This window comes from Hypanus sabinus, unplaced genomic scaffold (genome assembly GCF_030144855.1).
Source record: "Hypanus sabinus isolate sHypSab1 unplaced genomic scaffold, sHypSab1.hap1 scaffold_1029, whole genome shotgun sequence".
Taxonomy (NCBI): domain Eukaryota; kingdom Metazoa; phylum Chordata; class Chondrichthyes; order Myliobatiformes; family Dasyatidae; genus Hypanus; species Hypanus sabinus.
In genome coordinates this window covers 86,958-102,669 of record NW_026779081.1, presented here as the reverse complement: position 1 = coordinate 102,669, position 15,712 = coordinate 86,958, and the positions used below count along the sequence as shown (strand labels likewise).

The window sequence follows — 15,712 nt, the reverse complement described above, 5'->3', positions numbered from 1 at the left end:
GTTACGACACAGATAAGAGAAAATCTGCAGTGCTGGAAATTCAAGCAATACAAACAAAATGCTGAAGGAACTCAGCAGGCCAGGCAGCATCTATGGAAAAAAGTACAGTCGGCATTTCGATTTGAAATATTCACTGTACTTGCTTCCAGATGTTACACACAGACTCAGTGGCATTGTTCCCTCTCATTTGTAATGACCAGCCCAGTGACAACAACATGTGTGCATTGAATTTTATATATAGAGATATTCATTTTAACAGCCAGTAAAACACTGTCAACAAGAACTTTGATATCCTCTGGGTTTGATCATTTTCACTCTTTCATCTGCACTCCCAGAGAACATGCCTAGCAGGCCTGCAGCGGGTACTGAAGAATTTTCTCACCGGAGCTTTTGCACCCTATCCATATGTGATTTGCTTGCTAAAGGACACTTTTTAAGAAGTCAAGTTACCAAATATCACTCCATTTCTTCCCACTTGCAAATTCTCCAGCAACTTTTGCATCGCGATAATAAACACAGGTAACAGCAGTTTCAGCATTGTACATAAATATTTCTTGTAGCTGCACGTTCCTGAGCTTATGAGCTTTCGGTGCAGAAGCTTCTACTGTTTCATTAAGCCATTCTGCTTTATGTGATTATGTACAACTCATTAATATACTTAACATGAGGGAGAGAGTGACAACCTTTCAGCACAGTTTAAATTCCTTTGAGTGTTATCAGAAAAGACGTGTGCTTACGCACACCTTAGAGGGAACATTGTTCAGCGGCCACTTTATTAGGTACACCAGCACACCTGCTCGTTAATGCAAATATCTAATCAGCCAATCATGTGGTAGCAACTCAATGCATTAAACCATATAAACAAGATCAAGAGGATCAGTCATTCAGACCGAACATCAGAATGGAGAAGAAACATGATCTAAGTGAATTTGACCATGGAATGATTGTTGGTGCCAGATGGGGTGGTTTGAATATCTCAGAAACTGCTGATGTCCTAAGAGTTCACACACAACATTCTCATGAGTTTACAGAGAATGGAGTAAATAAAACAAAACTTTTCCAGTGAGGGGCCATTCTGTGGATGAAAATACCTTGTTAATGAGAGAGGTCAGAGGAGAATGACCAGACTGGTTCAAACCGACAGAAAAGCAACAGTAACTAAAATAACCACACATTACAACAGTGGTGTGCAGAAGAGCATCTCTGAATGCACAACATGTTGAACCTTAAAGTAGATGGGCTACAGCAGTAGAAGACTATGACAGGTTCCACTTGCAGACATAATAAAGTGGCCATTGAAAGTACATTTCAGACATATGTATTTAGAAACCTTCTCCAGACTCCCTGGTGTGCATTGATTTGTTGAACCTTTCCAATTCATTCTCATCATTCTGAATCACGTTTTAGCACATTGTCTTAACATTTTTGAAATGGACAATCATTATATCTCACATCACAATTCTGAAAACAACAAGAGTAATGAATTTACTTAAATGGGTAAAATCACTAACAAAATAAAGACCATTGTGGTATGATGTAATTTAGCTTTGAGCAGTAAGAAACTTCACAATGTTAACTAAGAAGTCTGCTCACTTAACCTTTTTAACCACTTTCTGTAATCATTTAAAGCTTTAATAGAGGAAAAATTATTAAATCTATTTTTCTTTAACCTGTAAAGCGGCCCTGTGTAATGTGCACAGCTAAGTTGTTTATGTGTACAGATATCTCAGAGCAGGTTCAGATTTATTCATCACATTTCAACTGAAGAATCTGTTCACTTGGCCTTTTTAATCAACTTCTGTTTTTTTTAAGAACTTTTCCTCTCTTGAAACATAAGATTTTTTTTCTCTAACCTGAAAAACTTAAAACCTTGAATCATACCAGATTCAAAATCATTTATTTACCATATGAACATCGAAACACACAGTGAAAAGTGTTAACAAACAACACGATCCGAGGATATGATGGGTACAGCCCATAAACAAGTGTCACCATTCTGGTGCCAACACAGCAAATCCACAATATTCCAACAGGATCGGCAAAACATCCCATGCCTCGACCCCACTCAAACACCCAAACGAGCTTCCAATCCCAGGACCAGCTGGGCACTCTGAATAGAAATTATACTGGAGCACAAAGATTTTGCTTCCTGAATACTTTTGAGTGCATCGTATGGATTCTGGGCTGCTGATTGTGAAAATCACCATGAAATTTCCTGTCACGCACCTTTTTTGTTCTGAGATTGCCTATATTTCTTATTTCAATTCATAATTCGAGTCAGAATAACTGATGCCAAGTAAGACATTTTTGTTCGTCCACAAACCAAACAGGTCATCAATGATAGACAATTCAAAGAACTTCTTGTGGAACCAGAGAAAATTATTTCTTCAGTGATCTGATCGGGGCACGACTGCGCAAGGGTGTAGACATCAGCCAGTGAGAATAGCAAGAAGAGTTTAAAAACAAGAAGAGTTTAAAAGGAGATGGTTATTTCTTCAGTGGTTTGATCGGGGCACGACTCTACAGCTAGGGGGTCAGACAGGCGATTATGTGGATGCCAGAAAGAAGCACAGATGGTAGTTTGCCTCCCAGGTGCCAGGATCTGGGATGTTTCTGATCGCGTCCACAATATCCTGAAGTGGGAAGGAGAACAGTACATATTGGTACCAATTACATAGGCAGGAAAATGGCGGAGGTCCTGAAAGTAGAGTACAGGGAGTTAGGAAGGAAGTTGAGAAGCAGGACCACAAAGGTAGTAATCTTGGGATTACTGCCTGTGTCACATGACAGTGAGTATAGGAATAGAGTGAGGTGGAGGATAAATATGTGGCTGAAGGATTGCAGCAGGGGGCAGGGATTCAGATTTCTGGATTATGGGGACCTCTTTTGGGGCAGGAGTAACCTGTACAAAAAGGACGGATTGCACTTGAATCTCAGGAGGACCAATATCCTGGCTGGGAGCTTTGCTAAGGCTATTGGAGAGAGTTTAAACTAGAATTGCTGGTGGGGGTGGGGGGGGGGGGGGGGGAAGGTGGTGGAACCAAACTGAAAAGACAGAGGAAGAGGAGATTGGCTCACGAATTGAGAAAGCTTGTAGACAGTGTGAGAGGGAGGATGAGCATGTGGTAGAGACCAGTGATTTCAGATGTGTCTATTCTAATGCAAGTATTATGAACAGAACAGATGAGCTTAGAGCGTGGATCAGTACTTGGAGCTACGATGTAGTGGCCATTACAGAGACTTGGATGGCTCAGGAGCAGGAATGGTCATTTCGAGTGCCAGACTTTAGATGTTTCAGGAAGGACAGGGAGGGAGGCAAAAGAGGTGGGGGCGTGGCACTGTTGATCAGAGATAGTGTCACAGCTGCAGAAAAGAAGCAAGACATGGAGGGATTGTCTATGGAGTCTCTATGGGTGGTAGTTAGAAAGAAGAAGGGGTCAATAATTCTACTGGGTGTTTTTATAGACCACCCAATAGTAACAGGGGCATCGAGGAGCAGATAGAGAGACAGATTCTGGAAAGGAGTAATAATAACAGGGTTGTTGTGTGGGGAGATTTTAATTTCCCAAATATTAATTGGCATTCACCTAGAGCGAGGGGTTTAAATGGGGTGGAGTTTGTCAGGTGTGTTTAAGGTTTCTTGACACAATATGTAGAAGAGCCTACAAGGAGAGGCTGTACTTGATCTGGTATTGGGAAATGAACCTCGTCAAGTGTCAGATCTCTCAGTGGGAGAGCATTTTGAAGACAGTGATCACAATTCTATCCCCTTTACCATAGCATTGGAGAGGGATAGGAACAGACAAGTTAGGAAAGCATTTAATTCAAGTAAGGGGAAATATGAAGCTATCAGGCAGGAACTTGGAAGTATAAATTGGGAACAGATGTTCTCAGGGAAATGTACAGAAGAAATGCAGCAAACATTCAGGGGATATTTGTATGGAGTTCAGCATAGGTAAGTTCCAATGAGACAGGGAAAAGATGATAGGGCACAGGAATCTTGGTGTACAAAGGCTGTTGTAAATCTAGTCAAGAAGAAAAGAACTTATGAAAGGTACAAAACACTAGGTAATGATAAAGATCTAGAAGATCATAAGGCTAGCAGAAAGGAGCTTAAGAATGAAATTAGGAGAGCCAGAAGGGGCCATGAGAAGGCCTTGGTGGACAGGATTAAGGAAAACACCAAGGTATCAGTATGCGAAGAACAAGTGGATAAGACGCAAGAGAATAGGACCTATCAAGTGTAACAGTGGAAAAGTGTGTATGGAACTGCAGGAGATAGCAGAGGTACTTAATGAATACTTTGCATCAGTATTCACTACAGAAAAGGATCTTGGCGATTGTAAGGATGACTTACAGCAGACTGAAAAGCTTGAGCATGTGAAAGAAAGAAGATGTGCTGGAGCTTTTGGAAAATATCAAGTTTGTTATGTTACGTACTCGTGACACATGACAGTGGTGCCCTTGTCATGTGACTGGGGTTGAAGCTGTACTGGACTTGAGGCGATGGTCTTGTGATGGTGGAGTGACGTCATTTTCCCGCCAGTAGAGATCATGTGACGGGTTTTTTTTTACAGGTTATAAAAGGTAGACCCCACCCTGTGAGGAGGGGCAGTTCGTGGCTGGATTTGCCAAGTTGACTTCATGCCACTGCGTGTTTGAAGTGATGACGCAGTTTAGTTGAAGGATGAAGTTTTTATTTAATGCCTAAAGTTTAAAAGGTTAATGCCAACAGGTTCTTTATGATTCTGTTAGTTTGAGAATTAAAGGAGAGTGAAGATTCAAGGTTGGAAGTTAAAGATCGAGGAGAATCGCTTTCTACGGTGAAACGGGGGCGACCTTTGTTTGATCCTTATTTGGAAGGATTTCGTTGACTATCTTCGTGTTAATCCCTAGGTTTACCTAGAAAGGATTGAAGGTAGTGGAGAAGGAAAGGTCAGTGCCTTTAAGCCGTTCTGTTTCGTAAATTCTTCGTGGGAATTTCGACGTCGGGAATCGAAGCAAGCGACGTGAAAGAGAACTTAAATCGTCCTGTAAAGTCTCTCCTTTTAAATGGACTGTGAGCATATCGAACTTTTGGCAATATCACTTTAAGAACTGTTTTGGAATATCACTTTAAAGAACTGTTTTGGAATATCACTTTACGAACTGTTTGAACAGCCGCTCAGCAGCTGTTTCCGGTTACGGTAGTGTTTGTTTACTTTTGGGAGGTTTGTTTTCTGTGTTTAATAAACGGGTTGTTTGTTATAAGAAACCCTTGCCGAACTCATATATTTATTGTTGCCTGAATACGTAACAGTTAAGTCTCTGAGACTGGACGAGATGCACCCCAGGCTTCTGTGGGAGGCGAGGGAAGAGATTACTGAGGTTGAGTGAACTTGGCTTTTTGTCCTTGGAGCGACAGAGGATGAGAGGTAACCTGATAGAGGTGTACAAGATGATGAAAGGATTGTTTGTGTGGATAGTCGGGAGGCTTTTTCCCAGGGCTGCAATGGCTAGCATGAGAGGGTACAGTTTTAAGGTGCTTGGAAGTAGGTACAGAGGAAATGTCAGGGGTAAGTTTTTTACTCAGAGAGTGGTGAGTGTGTGGAATGGGCTGCCGGCGACTGTGGTGAAGGTGGATATGACAGTGTCTTTTAAGAGACTCCTGGACAGGTACATTGAGCTCAGAAAAATAGAGGGCTATGGGTAACCTAGGTAATTTATAAGGTAAATACATGTTCGGCACAGTTTTGTGGGCTGAAGGGCCTGTACTGTGCTGTTGGTTCTCTATGCTTCTGTGCTTCTAAAAATCACATGGAAGGCATTCAAGGATGTTGTTGAAAACTTTCTTAGCATCTACACAGCCCCAAACTATGCGCAGGTGGTTAACAACATGCTTCAAGCATACAAAACCATGAAATGCAACATGTCACTAAAGATTCATTTTTCACATTCCCATTTAGACTTCTTCCCTGAAAATCTTGGTGTTGTCAGTAACGAGCATAGTGAAAGGTTTCAGCAGGACGTTGCAGTCGTGGGGAAATGGTATCAGGGCAAATGAAATCCATCAATGCTGGTTGATTAGTGTTGGACATTTAAGCAAGAAGCCACAGTGAGTACAAATGAAAATCATCAATGAAAGGTTTTAAGCTTAGTTGAAACTATTCCAAAGTGTCAGCATTGTAATGCAATTAAATGCATTATATTCAAATAAAAGTTAATTTATTTCTTCAAATTCCTATGTGATACTAGTCTGAAATTATATTTGTGTTCAGCTTTAAGCAGTCTATCATAAGCAAAACAATTTCTGAGAAAGCAACACTTATTGTCCAGTGTTAGTAACACTAAGCCAAATGCAGACTTGACACTTAATTATCTCAATTTTGTCCAAGTTTATGGAAGTAATTTGCACTGAGAGCTTGTTTTGTTTAACTCCTTAAGCCATTTGCCAAGAAATAAAGTCTGCAAGTAAGAGCTCCATGAAAATTGCAAATCTTAGTAGTTTTATCACTCCATTCTGATACTAGTTTGTGCTTTTGGCTTGGTATTGCAGCAACCTTCACTCAGATCCCTCCACAGTCAGAGTCTTCCACTTTCATTAACCTTAGATCCATATACATTTAGTAGCCACTTTATTAGGCATATTAGCTCATTAGTGCAAACATCTAATCAGCCAATCATGTGGCAGCAACTCAGTGCATAAAAACATGCAGGCATGGGTCAAGAGGTTCACTTGTCAGTCAGACTAAACTTCAGAATGGTGAAGAAACTTCACCGGCGGAATAAGTGTTGCTGCCAGATGGGGTGGTTTGAATATCTCAGTAGCTGCTGATCCCCAAGGATTTACACACATAACAGTCTCTGGAGTTTACAGAGAATGATGTGTAATGCCCTGGTTAAGATCTCTACTGCTAATGCTGTGGGGTAGTTCACTTTGTAGCTTTCTGTAAAAGCTGAGTGTCCTGCTGGTAGAATATTTTGGTTTTGGCTAAAGATAAGGGGCTACAATATTCAATTTAGGAATGTTGTGACAGCCAATCAGGATGATGGAATTGGGAGAATATTCTTGAGAGATGGGCGGAGAGAGATTTTGTGATGGACACTGGTGGGATCTGTGGCCTTTTTAGCAGGGGATACAGAGGAGATCAGGAGAGACAGCCGTAGGATTTGATCCAACAGGAAGACACAGTTACAAGGAGTGATTCGCGAGATGGAGTTCAAGATGAGAAGTTGTACAGGTGTTTGGTGATGAGAACTCAGCAGCGTGAGAAATGGTCATACCGAGCTTTTGGACAATACAAACTCCAAAGCATATGCACATTTAGACTGGTTTAATTGTAATGGGCCCTTTTATATTTTTCTTTTTGTTCTCTTAATAACTGATAAAGCTGAAATTGTTAAATACATTTTCTTTCTCATTGTATGCTGTGTACGATCTGTTATATTTTGCTGACTGATAATTGTGTATGGGAGTATTTACACAGCATTTACTCAAATCAGTGTTCTGTTAATCAGAACATCACAACGTTCCTGTTTGGTTAAACCCCAGATCATACCGCCCCTAGAAGTATATTGTTTATGAAAGGTTGCTGAGTCATGTGGCTGTTAACAGAGCTGGCTAATGAGCCAAGTTTGCATAAGAGCCCAGTGAGTGGGCTAAGGGTACAAAACGCAAAAAACATTTGATAAGCAGCAGTTCTGTGGATGAAAAAGGCATATTAATGAGAGAGGCCAGAGGAGAATGACCCAACTAGTTGAAGCTGACAGAATCAGAATTAAAATCACCAGCTGTCATGCAATTTGTTAACTTTAGCAGCAACAGTAAAATGCAATATAGAAAAATAAATCAATTACAGTAAGCATGTGTATTAAATAGTTACATTAAACTAGTGCAAAAACAAATAATATAAAAAAGACTGGAAGGTGACAGTAACTCAAAAGATCAATCATTACAACAGTGGTGAGCAAAAGAGCATCTCTGAATGCACAACTCATCAAATGTTGGGGTACAGCATAAAGTGGATTTGCAAACAGGATTTGCCTCTTACAGTTTTAGTCTACTTGATGCTGTAGTATCTTCTGCTGATGTGTTTTTCTTTTTACTGGGTAGAGTTTGTTTGGTAGTATGGTACAGAAGAGCGCACGTTACTTTTTTCATGATTCATAAGACTGTAAGATATAGGATCAGAATTAGGCCATTTGGCCCATCGAGTCTGCTCTGTCATTTCATCAAGGCTGACCCATTTCTCTCCAGCTCCAACCTCCTGCCTTCTGCTTTTAAGCCCCGACTAAGTATGAAATATTGAAATTAAGAATTCAGGGTTATGTGGACATTGTGTGATGCAGGGGGTTCTTCTGAATCTTGACAGTGCTTTGTCAATAACCCTTCCAAGACTCATGGAATTCAACAAACCTAGCACCTGTTTCATAGCCAGATATTACTAGCACTGGTCTATGGACTTGCAGCACGATTACCTGCTTAACAATGTACTCTACAAATGAGAAACTTTTGATTTCAACCCTTTCTTTCAATCAGAGCCTAGATCTTAAATTCAGATGGATACTTGCTTGATTCATAAATTTGGTCATACCATCAACTTTCTCCAGAGATGCCACTAACTTTGCACCAACAGATACTTTAGTCATTAAAACAATTTACTGACATTACAGGGTAGGTGCACGGTAGATATAATTTTTACTTGATTAACACAAAATGCTATATCCCCTCCAATTCTTCTTGCTAACAAATCAGTATTTTATCAGGCACAATAAAGCAAAACAAAATTTGAATTCATGAGGGTGTATGTTACTTCTTACCCAAGATATTCTCGTGACGAAGAAGAACTGTATTATAAATTTCCGTCTCTCGAAACCACGATTTTTCATCTCGAGATGAGAAGATTTTTACAGCAACATTTTCACCTTGCCACTGGCCTCTCCAAACTTCGCCATAACGACCCTTTCCTGTTTCAGAGCGGTGGTGGGAGGAAGAGGTGGAGTAAAAGGAAAGGTTTTAATTTTGTTTTTAAACTATATGATTGGGTAAGGAATGCTTGTTTCCTTTCTTGACTATCCTTAAAGACAGGGGATTACTGTTCGTTGGGACACATTGGGACCAAGGAATTTTTGCTCAATTAAAGTTGTTGCCCCAATTTCAAGGACATAGACATTGTAACATTCAAGATGACTGTCGACATTTTCAAATTCTTCGTAGTTCCTAACTTAAAGTAATGAAATCATTTTCATCCCAGTTGTTAACGGCATTCCGAAGTCTGAATGTTTGAAACCACAATGAGCCAAACAGTTCTGAATTGCCTTACTGCTTATTTCTCGCCAAACTACCAGTGACAAAAATCATTGCTTTTCGAACACAAAAACATGCAACCGACTTTATTTAAAAACGTTACGCTAAGCACAATGTAGCATCTAATGGCCACATGACATGTACTCGACTGACACTAGTTAGAAACTGTTCTGCAATGTCTCCTGCCCTAATCAAGCAGCATAGAGTCTCAAATAAACAAAAGGAATCCTGGCTATTTTCTCGATTAGTTTTTGCTCTTTAGGAGTTGTCCCAGCTTTCCCAATCAACTGGAATCCACTGCATTTGACAGATGACCAGAACACTTGAATTTACTGACATAGTCCTAGTGCATAATGCTTTATAGCTTTTTTAAAAACTTTTTTGGCTGTGTTTTCTGACATCTTCTATTCTAGGATACATGTGTTCTACATGTAGGCATACAGGAGAAAGTTTCTCCAATACCTTTGTTCACTTGCAGACTTTGTTTTAAATTCCCAATGACATAGGCTGTTAAACTATTTACAGTTCTAGCTTTATTAATTTTTTTAACATACCTTTCTGATTTGACTTTGCCCACAAGACCATGCAACACGAAGTATGGAAGCCTTAATGTAAACAATCGTCTGCTAGGTGTTTTTCCTGTACTGTCTGCATTGCTGCTTTTGGTTTGCCAGTGGATAACATGTCAAAAACTGTTTATGTAAGCCTTTCCAGTGAGATGGCTTTGGATATTCCTATTAGCCAAAATATTTCTTGGAAGTTGATATACTAAACTCAAGACAGTTTTGCAAACATTCAAGATGTATGTTTAATCACCTCATAATGAAAGGCATAGCCTTTTAGATAGTTCTAAGAAATTCCTGCCTCTTCATGATAACGAATATTTTGTTTTTACCCAATATGCCGTTATAGTACCCTTTACAACTAAAACACCAAGGACAAATTACCAATGCAATTTTTAAAAAATATATTCATTTCATTTATTCAGTTCTGGATTTTTAAGCTATTGACACTTTCCCCCTTTTGCTAAATTTAAAGTTATTCTCTCTTCTTATTTAGGTTTCCTGTTCTACAAGCCATTTCAGAAGCAAAGGCTTAAACAAAATACTTGAATATGCAAGAGGGTCAGTCTTCTCACATTTGTCACGTGCCCAAGCCGCAAACACTAACAATCATAGTCCAATGAGGAGAAATATTACCAGTAAGCTTCAAATGAAAAGTGCACCCAGCCATCTTGCCAACAAACAATTTGAAGTATTCACTCATAACTTTGACCAAATGTGGCTGGAGATTTGAGTTATTTTACCTACCTACACATTCCATCAGAGTAATCTGTCTGGCAACTGTGCGTTGGACCAGAAATGGCAAACCTGATCCACTGCCTGACGTACACGAATGATCAAGCAAATCCTAGCAATGAAGAAAATGAAACAATTGCCATTATATCATTAAAATTAGGGCTTCTGAGTGATGACAAGTACTAGTCCCAAGTTAACCACAGATTCAATTGCACTGTTTCCTAGGATCTCAATGGCTAATATAAGGGGGCATAACTTTAAGGTGTTGGGAGGCAAGCATAGGGGGAATATCAGGTGTGTTTTTTTTTACATACAGAGTGGTTTGTGTGTGGAACACACTGTCAGGGGTGGTGTTTGAGGAATATACATTAGGGACTTTTAAAAGGCTTATGCACATGGATGATAGGAAAATGGAGGGTTATGTGGTAGGAAGGATTAGGTTAATCTTAGAGTAGGTTAAAGGGTGGGTACAACATCGTAGGCAAAATGACCTATATTATTCTGTACAGAATAGCAATATACCTCAATGTTCAAATAAATAATGCCATTCCTTTATAATTTAAATATGTAATTTCAAATTCTGATATTTAAACCTCTATGTTCTTCATCTTCGATTACATCTTTTAGTTCAATAACACTGAGATCTCCATGCTCCACCAAACCTGAGCTTACTGATACCCCCTAATATTCATTACCCAAATAGGCCCATTACTCAATAGATTGGATTAATCAGCAATAGGCATAATCAATGAGAACATCATTTTCCCTTTAAACGCTACAAGACAAGGGAAAACCAAAAAACAGATTTAGCTGGAGAGCAGTGACAGCCATGATTAGGGCCTATACTTGCTGCAGTTTAGAATTGGTTGGATGGGGGAGGAGTGGGGGAAGAATCTCATTGAAAGCCATCAAATATTGAAAGATCTGGATAAAATGTATGTGGAGAGGATGTTTCCAATAGTGGAGGAGCCTTGAACCAGAAGAAACAGCCTCACATGAAAACGATGAGGAGGGATTTCTTTAGAGAGAGGTTGGGGAATCTGTGGGCTTCGCTGCTCCAGAGAACTGTGGAGGCCAAGTCATTCAGTGTACTAAAAGCAGAGGTTGATTGGTAAAGGTATCAAAGGTTACCGGGAGAAGGGGGCTGAGAGGGAAAATAAATTATCAATGATCGAATGGTGTAACAGACTTTGTGGGCTGAATGAACTAATTTAGCTCCTTTGTTTTATTGCCTTATTTTAGTAGATTTGGCCATCAATTCAAAAGTAATTTTCAGGGCAATGTGAATGATGCTTTAAGCCTAGATTATACATAGATCCAGTTGAACCTGCAGATGCAGCATGGAAATAAATGGTTATCACCAGGCCAAGTTGTGCCAAACATGGCAGTACCCTAAGCCAGCATCCATGGAATCACACCAAACCCAAGGATCAAGTGCCAGAGTTAGAGTCCACACCCAGAAGAGGTTGGATCTTTGCTATATCTTGCCCTTGTTCTGTTGTTCTCTCCCTTTCACTCCTCCTCCTCCTTTACCCCTTTCACAAAATTGTCTGATTTCTATCTTTTCCTGTAAGCACATCCATTCACTTACCATCCTTCAGCAACTTAGTTTTAATGTAGGTCGCAACATCAAGCCTACTGGCTGCGTCACTTCAGAACAATTAAAAACGTGTTTCTTTTGTTCTAATTACTTCATCTTCAGCCTATTCTCACAGCAGTTAGTTAACACCATTCATCCTAGCAACTAAATCAGCTGATTTTGGAGGAGAGAACTTTAGCATAGTTTTGCAAGGTGTGAAAAGGTCATAATTAAACAAAAGGAGACCAGAATGAGATTGTTATTTCAATTTAAAGACTAGATACTAAACATGGGTATATTTAACACCCAGCTATCTCACCTAACCAGACAAAAAACTAAACACACCTTATGAGTTAAAATATTGTAAAATTCTGTCATATTTTGAACCTAATTTAATTAAAATTAATCTATTGAATATTGAAAGGCCTAGATAGATTGGACGTGGAGAGAATATTTCCTGTGGTATGAGAGTCTAGGACCAGTGGGTACAGCCTCAGAATAGAAGGACGTCCCTTTAAAGCAAGTGTTCTCAGACCCCTTGGCTCTATGGCATAAAAAGGGTTAGGAATCCCTACTTTAGAACAAAGGTGAGAAGGAATTTCTTTAGCCAGAGGGTGGTGAATCTGTGGAATCTGTTGGCACAGTTGTCCTTGAAGGCCAAGTCTTTCGGTTATTTAAAGTCGAGGTTCATAGGTTTTTGATTAGTCAGGGCATGAAAGCTTATGGGAGAAGGCAGCCAAATGGGGTTGAATAGGATAATAAATCAGCCATGATCAAATGGCAGAGCAGACTTGATGGGCCAAATGGCTTAATTCTGCTGCTATGTCTTATGTCTAAAATCCTATTTAGCCTTTTTAAAAAATGCACTGAGACAAAGATATCTCCCACTCTTCGAAGGTTTGTCACTGAAACCACACCATCGTTTTGCAGAAGCTGGTCTCAAATTCCACAGCATTCCAGATGTCTGGTTATTTATTAATTCAAAGGGTCATAGACCTTTCCATCTGACTCCAAAATAAATTATTTTTCAACTGATGAACTTGGGGGTTAAAAATTGAAGTCCACTGAACACATTTTCTCCTACTGTATTTACCAGTAGACAAAACTGATTAAACACTCAATTTTAATCCTATATTTTCAACTCTATTCACCTATGATATCAGTCAAATCAAACATCTAAATGAGGTGTATCTTGCTCATAATTTTGGGACTGATGCCAGACTTCCCAATTACTAGCCAGTAGTTCCCAACAGATTATCATTGACTTTGCTCAGTCAGAGGACTCGTACTAAAGAAAGTTCAAAGTTCAAGGTAAATTTATTATCGAAGTTACATATACAAACCTGAGATTAATGTTTCTTTCGGGAACACAATAAATCCATTATAGAATATTAACCATAATAGAATCAATGAAAGACCATCCCGTTTTGATCAGGGCAGACCAGCACTGTCGCCTGCAGATAACCAGACGTGGTGCAGGATTGAATTGAACTGAATACACCTCGATTCTTTCAAGATGTCTTTGTGATTTAGTGTTTTGTATTCTGTGTTTTTTTTGGGGTTTTTTGTTGTTTCTGCATGTCAGAGGTTTGATGTTTTTCTTTAAAGGGATTCCGTGGTTTTCTTTTAGTGACTGTGGGAAGATGAACCTCAGGGTTGTATACTGCATACAGACTTCGGGAATCAATGTACTATGATTCTTAATGTGGAAAAGACACACTATGCGTATAAAAAGAAAGAAATAATAAATAAGCAATAATATCAGAAACATGAGATGAAGAGTCCTTTCAATGAAAAGAGAAAAGCACAATATTTGTGTGCTTTGAAGAACAAGTTGAAGCTGATATGGAAATGTTATGGGAAAACAAAACTGTTACAGCATCAAAATAATCATTAACTGAAATGAGAAAACTTACCAAATATGGGATTAAGCAACGTGCATTACCTAGCTTCCTCTTGTTACATCTGTGCCCCCCACCCACTTTTTGAGAATCGCAAGATCACTATTAAGTCAGGTCAGGAGACCCAGGAAATGAGAGAGAGACGTCTGGAATGTCCTGGCCCCAGCGACACAAAGCCACGGAACAGGTCATTGTCTCTTGGAGAAGGAATTGTGTATTGAATACTGTACTTCATGGAAGCCCTCAGGCAACGTGGGCTGGTTGGGGGATGGCATCATTCCACCCTGATTGACATCTGAGACACTGTGAGTCAGGATAAAAGAGGGTCTGGAGAACAGCCCTTGAGACGCACCAGAAGAAACGCTAGAAATCCTGTAACAGCTAAGTAGCGAAAGCAGGTGGAAAGCCACGTGCGTCCTTTTCCATTTGCCTCGGAATTGGTGGGCCTTGCCACGGAAGAACGGCTTTAGCTAACAACAAAGGAGAAATCAGCCCCAATGACTCTCGAAGGATCGACATCATAAAAGGAATGGGCAAGTTTTAATCAGTCTCTCTCTCCAACCAAAAGCTGCAGCTTGAATGAACTTGAGTGACTTTTATATTTCCATCGGACAATACATTATCCCCTAGACAACGATAGAGCTATTTATTATTATTATACCCGCGCTTTTAGATTTAGTATTGACGACGTATATTATCTGTATGTTTGCATTGATATTATTTTTGTGCATTTTTATCAATAAATACTGTTAAAAATAGTACCATCAGACTTCAACGGACCTCTCTATCTTTGCTGGTAAGTGACCCAGTTACGGGGTATGTAACACTCTGAAGCAAAAAAATGTTGTTTATTCTGACAGGAATTTTGCCATAAACACAAACTTCCAATTGCAAAAAAATTGAACATTTTGTAAAAATGACAGCGAATTGAAGTTACAGTGTGATCCAATTTGACAAGTAATTCAGAAGGAGCTACCAGCATAATTGAAAGACAGGATTTAATTCGTTTGTTCAAATGGATCAAATTTAACCACCTCCAAATGAACGTCTGGCTTGTAGTTTGCAGCCTGCATTTAGCTATTATGACAGCTGCATTAATACAGTTGATAATGTCAGTGGTGCAAATTTCATCTCTGAAGGAAGTGTTCGGTTCTATCAAAAATTAGTACCTAAAGGACTGTACCCCTTAAGCTGCATGGCTGCACGGTAACTGAAATACTCCCACATACACAGCCTCTGTTGCTGTGTAACTGGAACTGGACGCAGCTAGAAAAAGTTTTCAAAACGTTCAAGATTTTCTTTGTTCTACTGTATTTCATCAATTAATAAAAATGTATGTGATTTTTCAATTTCATAGCATGCATATTACAAAAAAAATTTTAAGTGCTGCACAGCTGTGAAAAGAATTAGAGGGAATGTTTATCAAAAGGTGAAATACAAAGTTAGCCGGATTATTTCTGACACTCAGGTACTTCACCAAGCACAGACAACATAAGGTGCATAAAAAGGTGCCCGTATTATTTCTTGGTTTTGAAAATGCTTGTCTAACTTCGAATTTGGACTCCCAACAAGGTGTCCAGTGTACTCCGATCTTTATGAATAAAGAAATGGAAAAAAACAAAGTTTGCTGAATCTACCTGAATAATGT

General features: G+C 39.4%; 1 protein-coding gene across 3 annotated transcripts in view; it reads right to left on the bottom strand.

Annotated features, from left to right (window-relative positions):
• The window catches only part of acvr1l (activin A receptor, type 1 like), a 65,194-nt gene that overhangs the window by 15,400 nt on the left and 34,082 nt on the right, over window positions 1-15,712 (bottom strand). For all 3 annotated transcript variants that reach the window (XM_059958438.1, XM_059958439.1, XM_059958440.1), the window contains 2 exons: window positions 10,597-10,696; window positions 8,800-8,946 (listed from right to left, as the gene is read on the bottom strand). In XM_059958438.1, coding sequence (XP_059814421.1) covers window positions 8,800-8,946; window positions 10,597-10,696 — 247 coding nt within the window. The remainder of the gene's footprint in view (window positions 1-8,799; window positions 8,947-10,596; window positions 10,697-15,712) is intronic.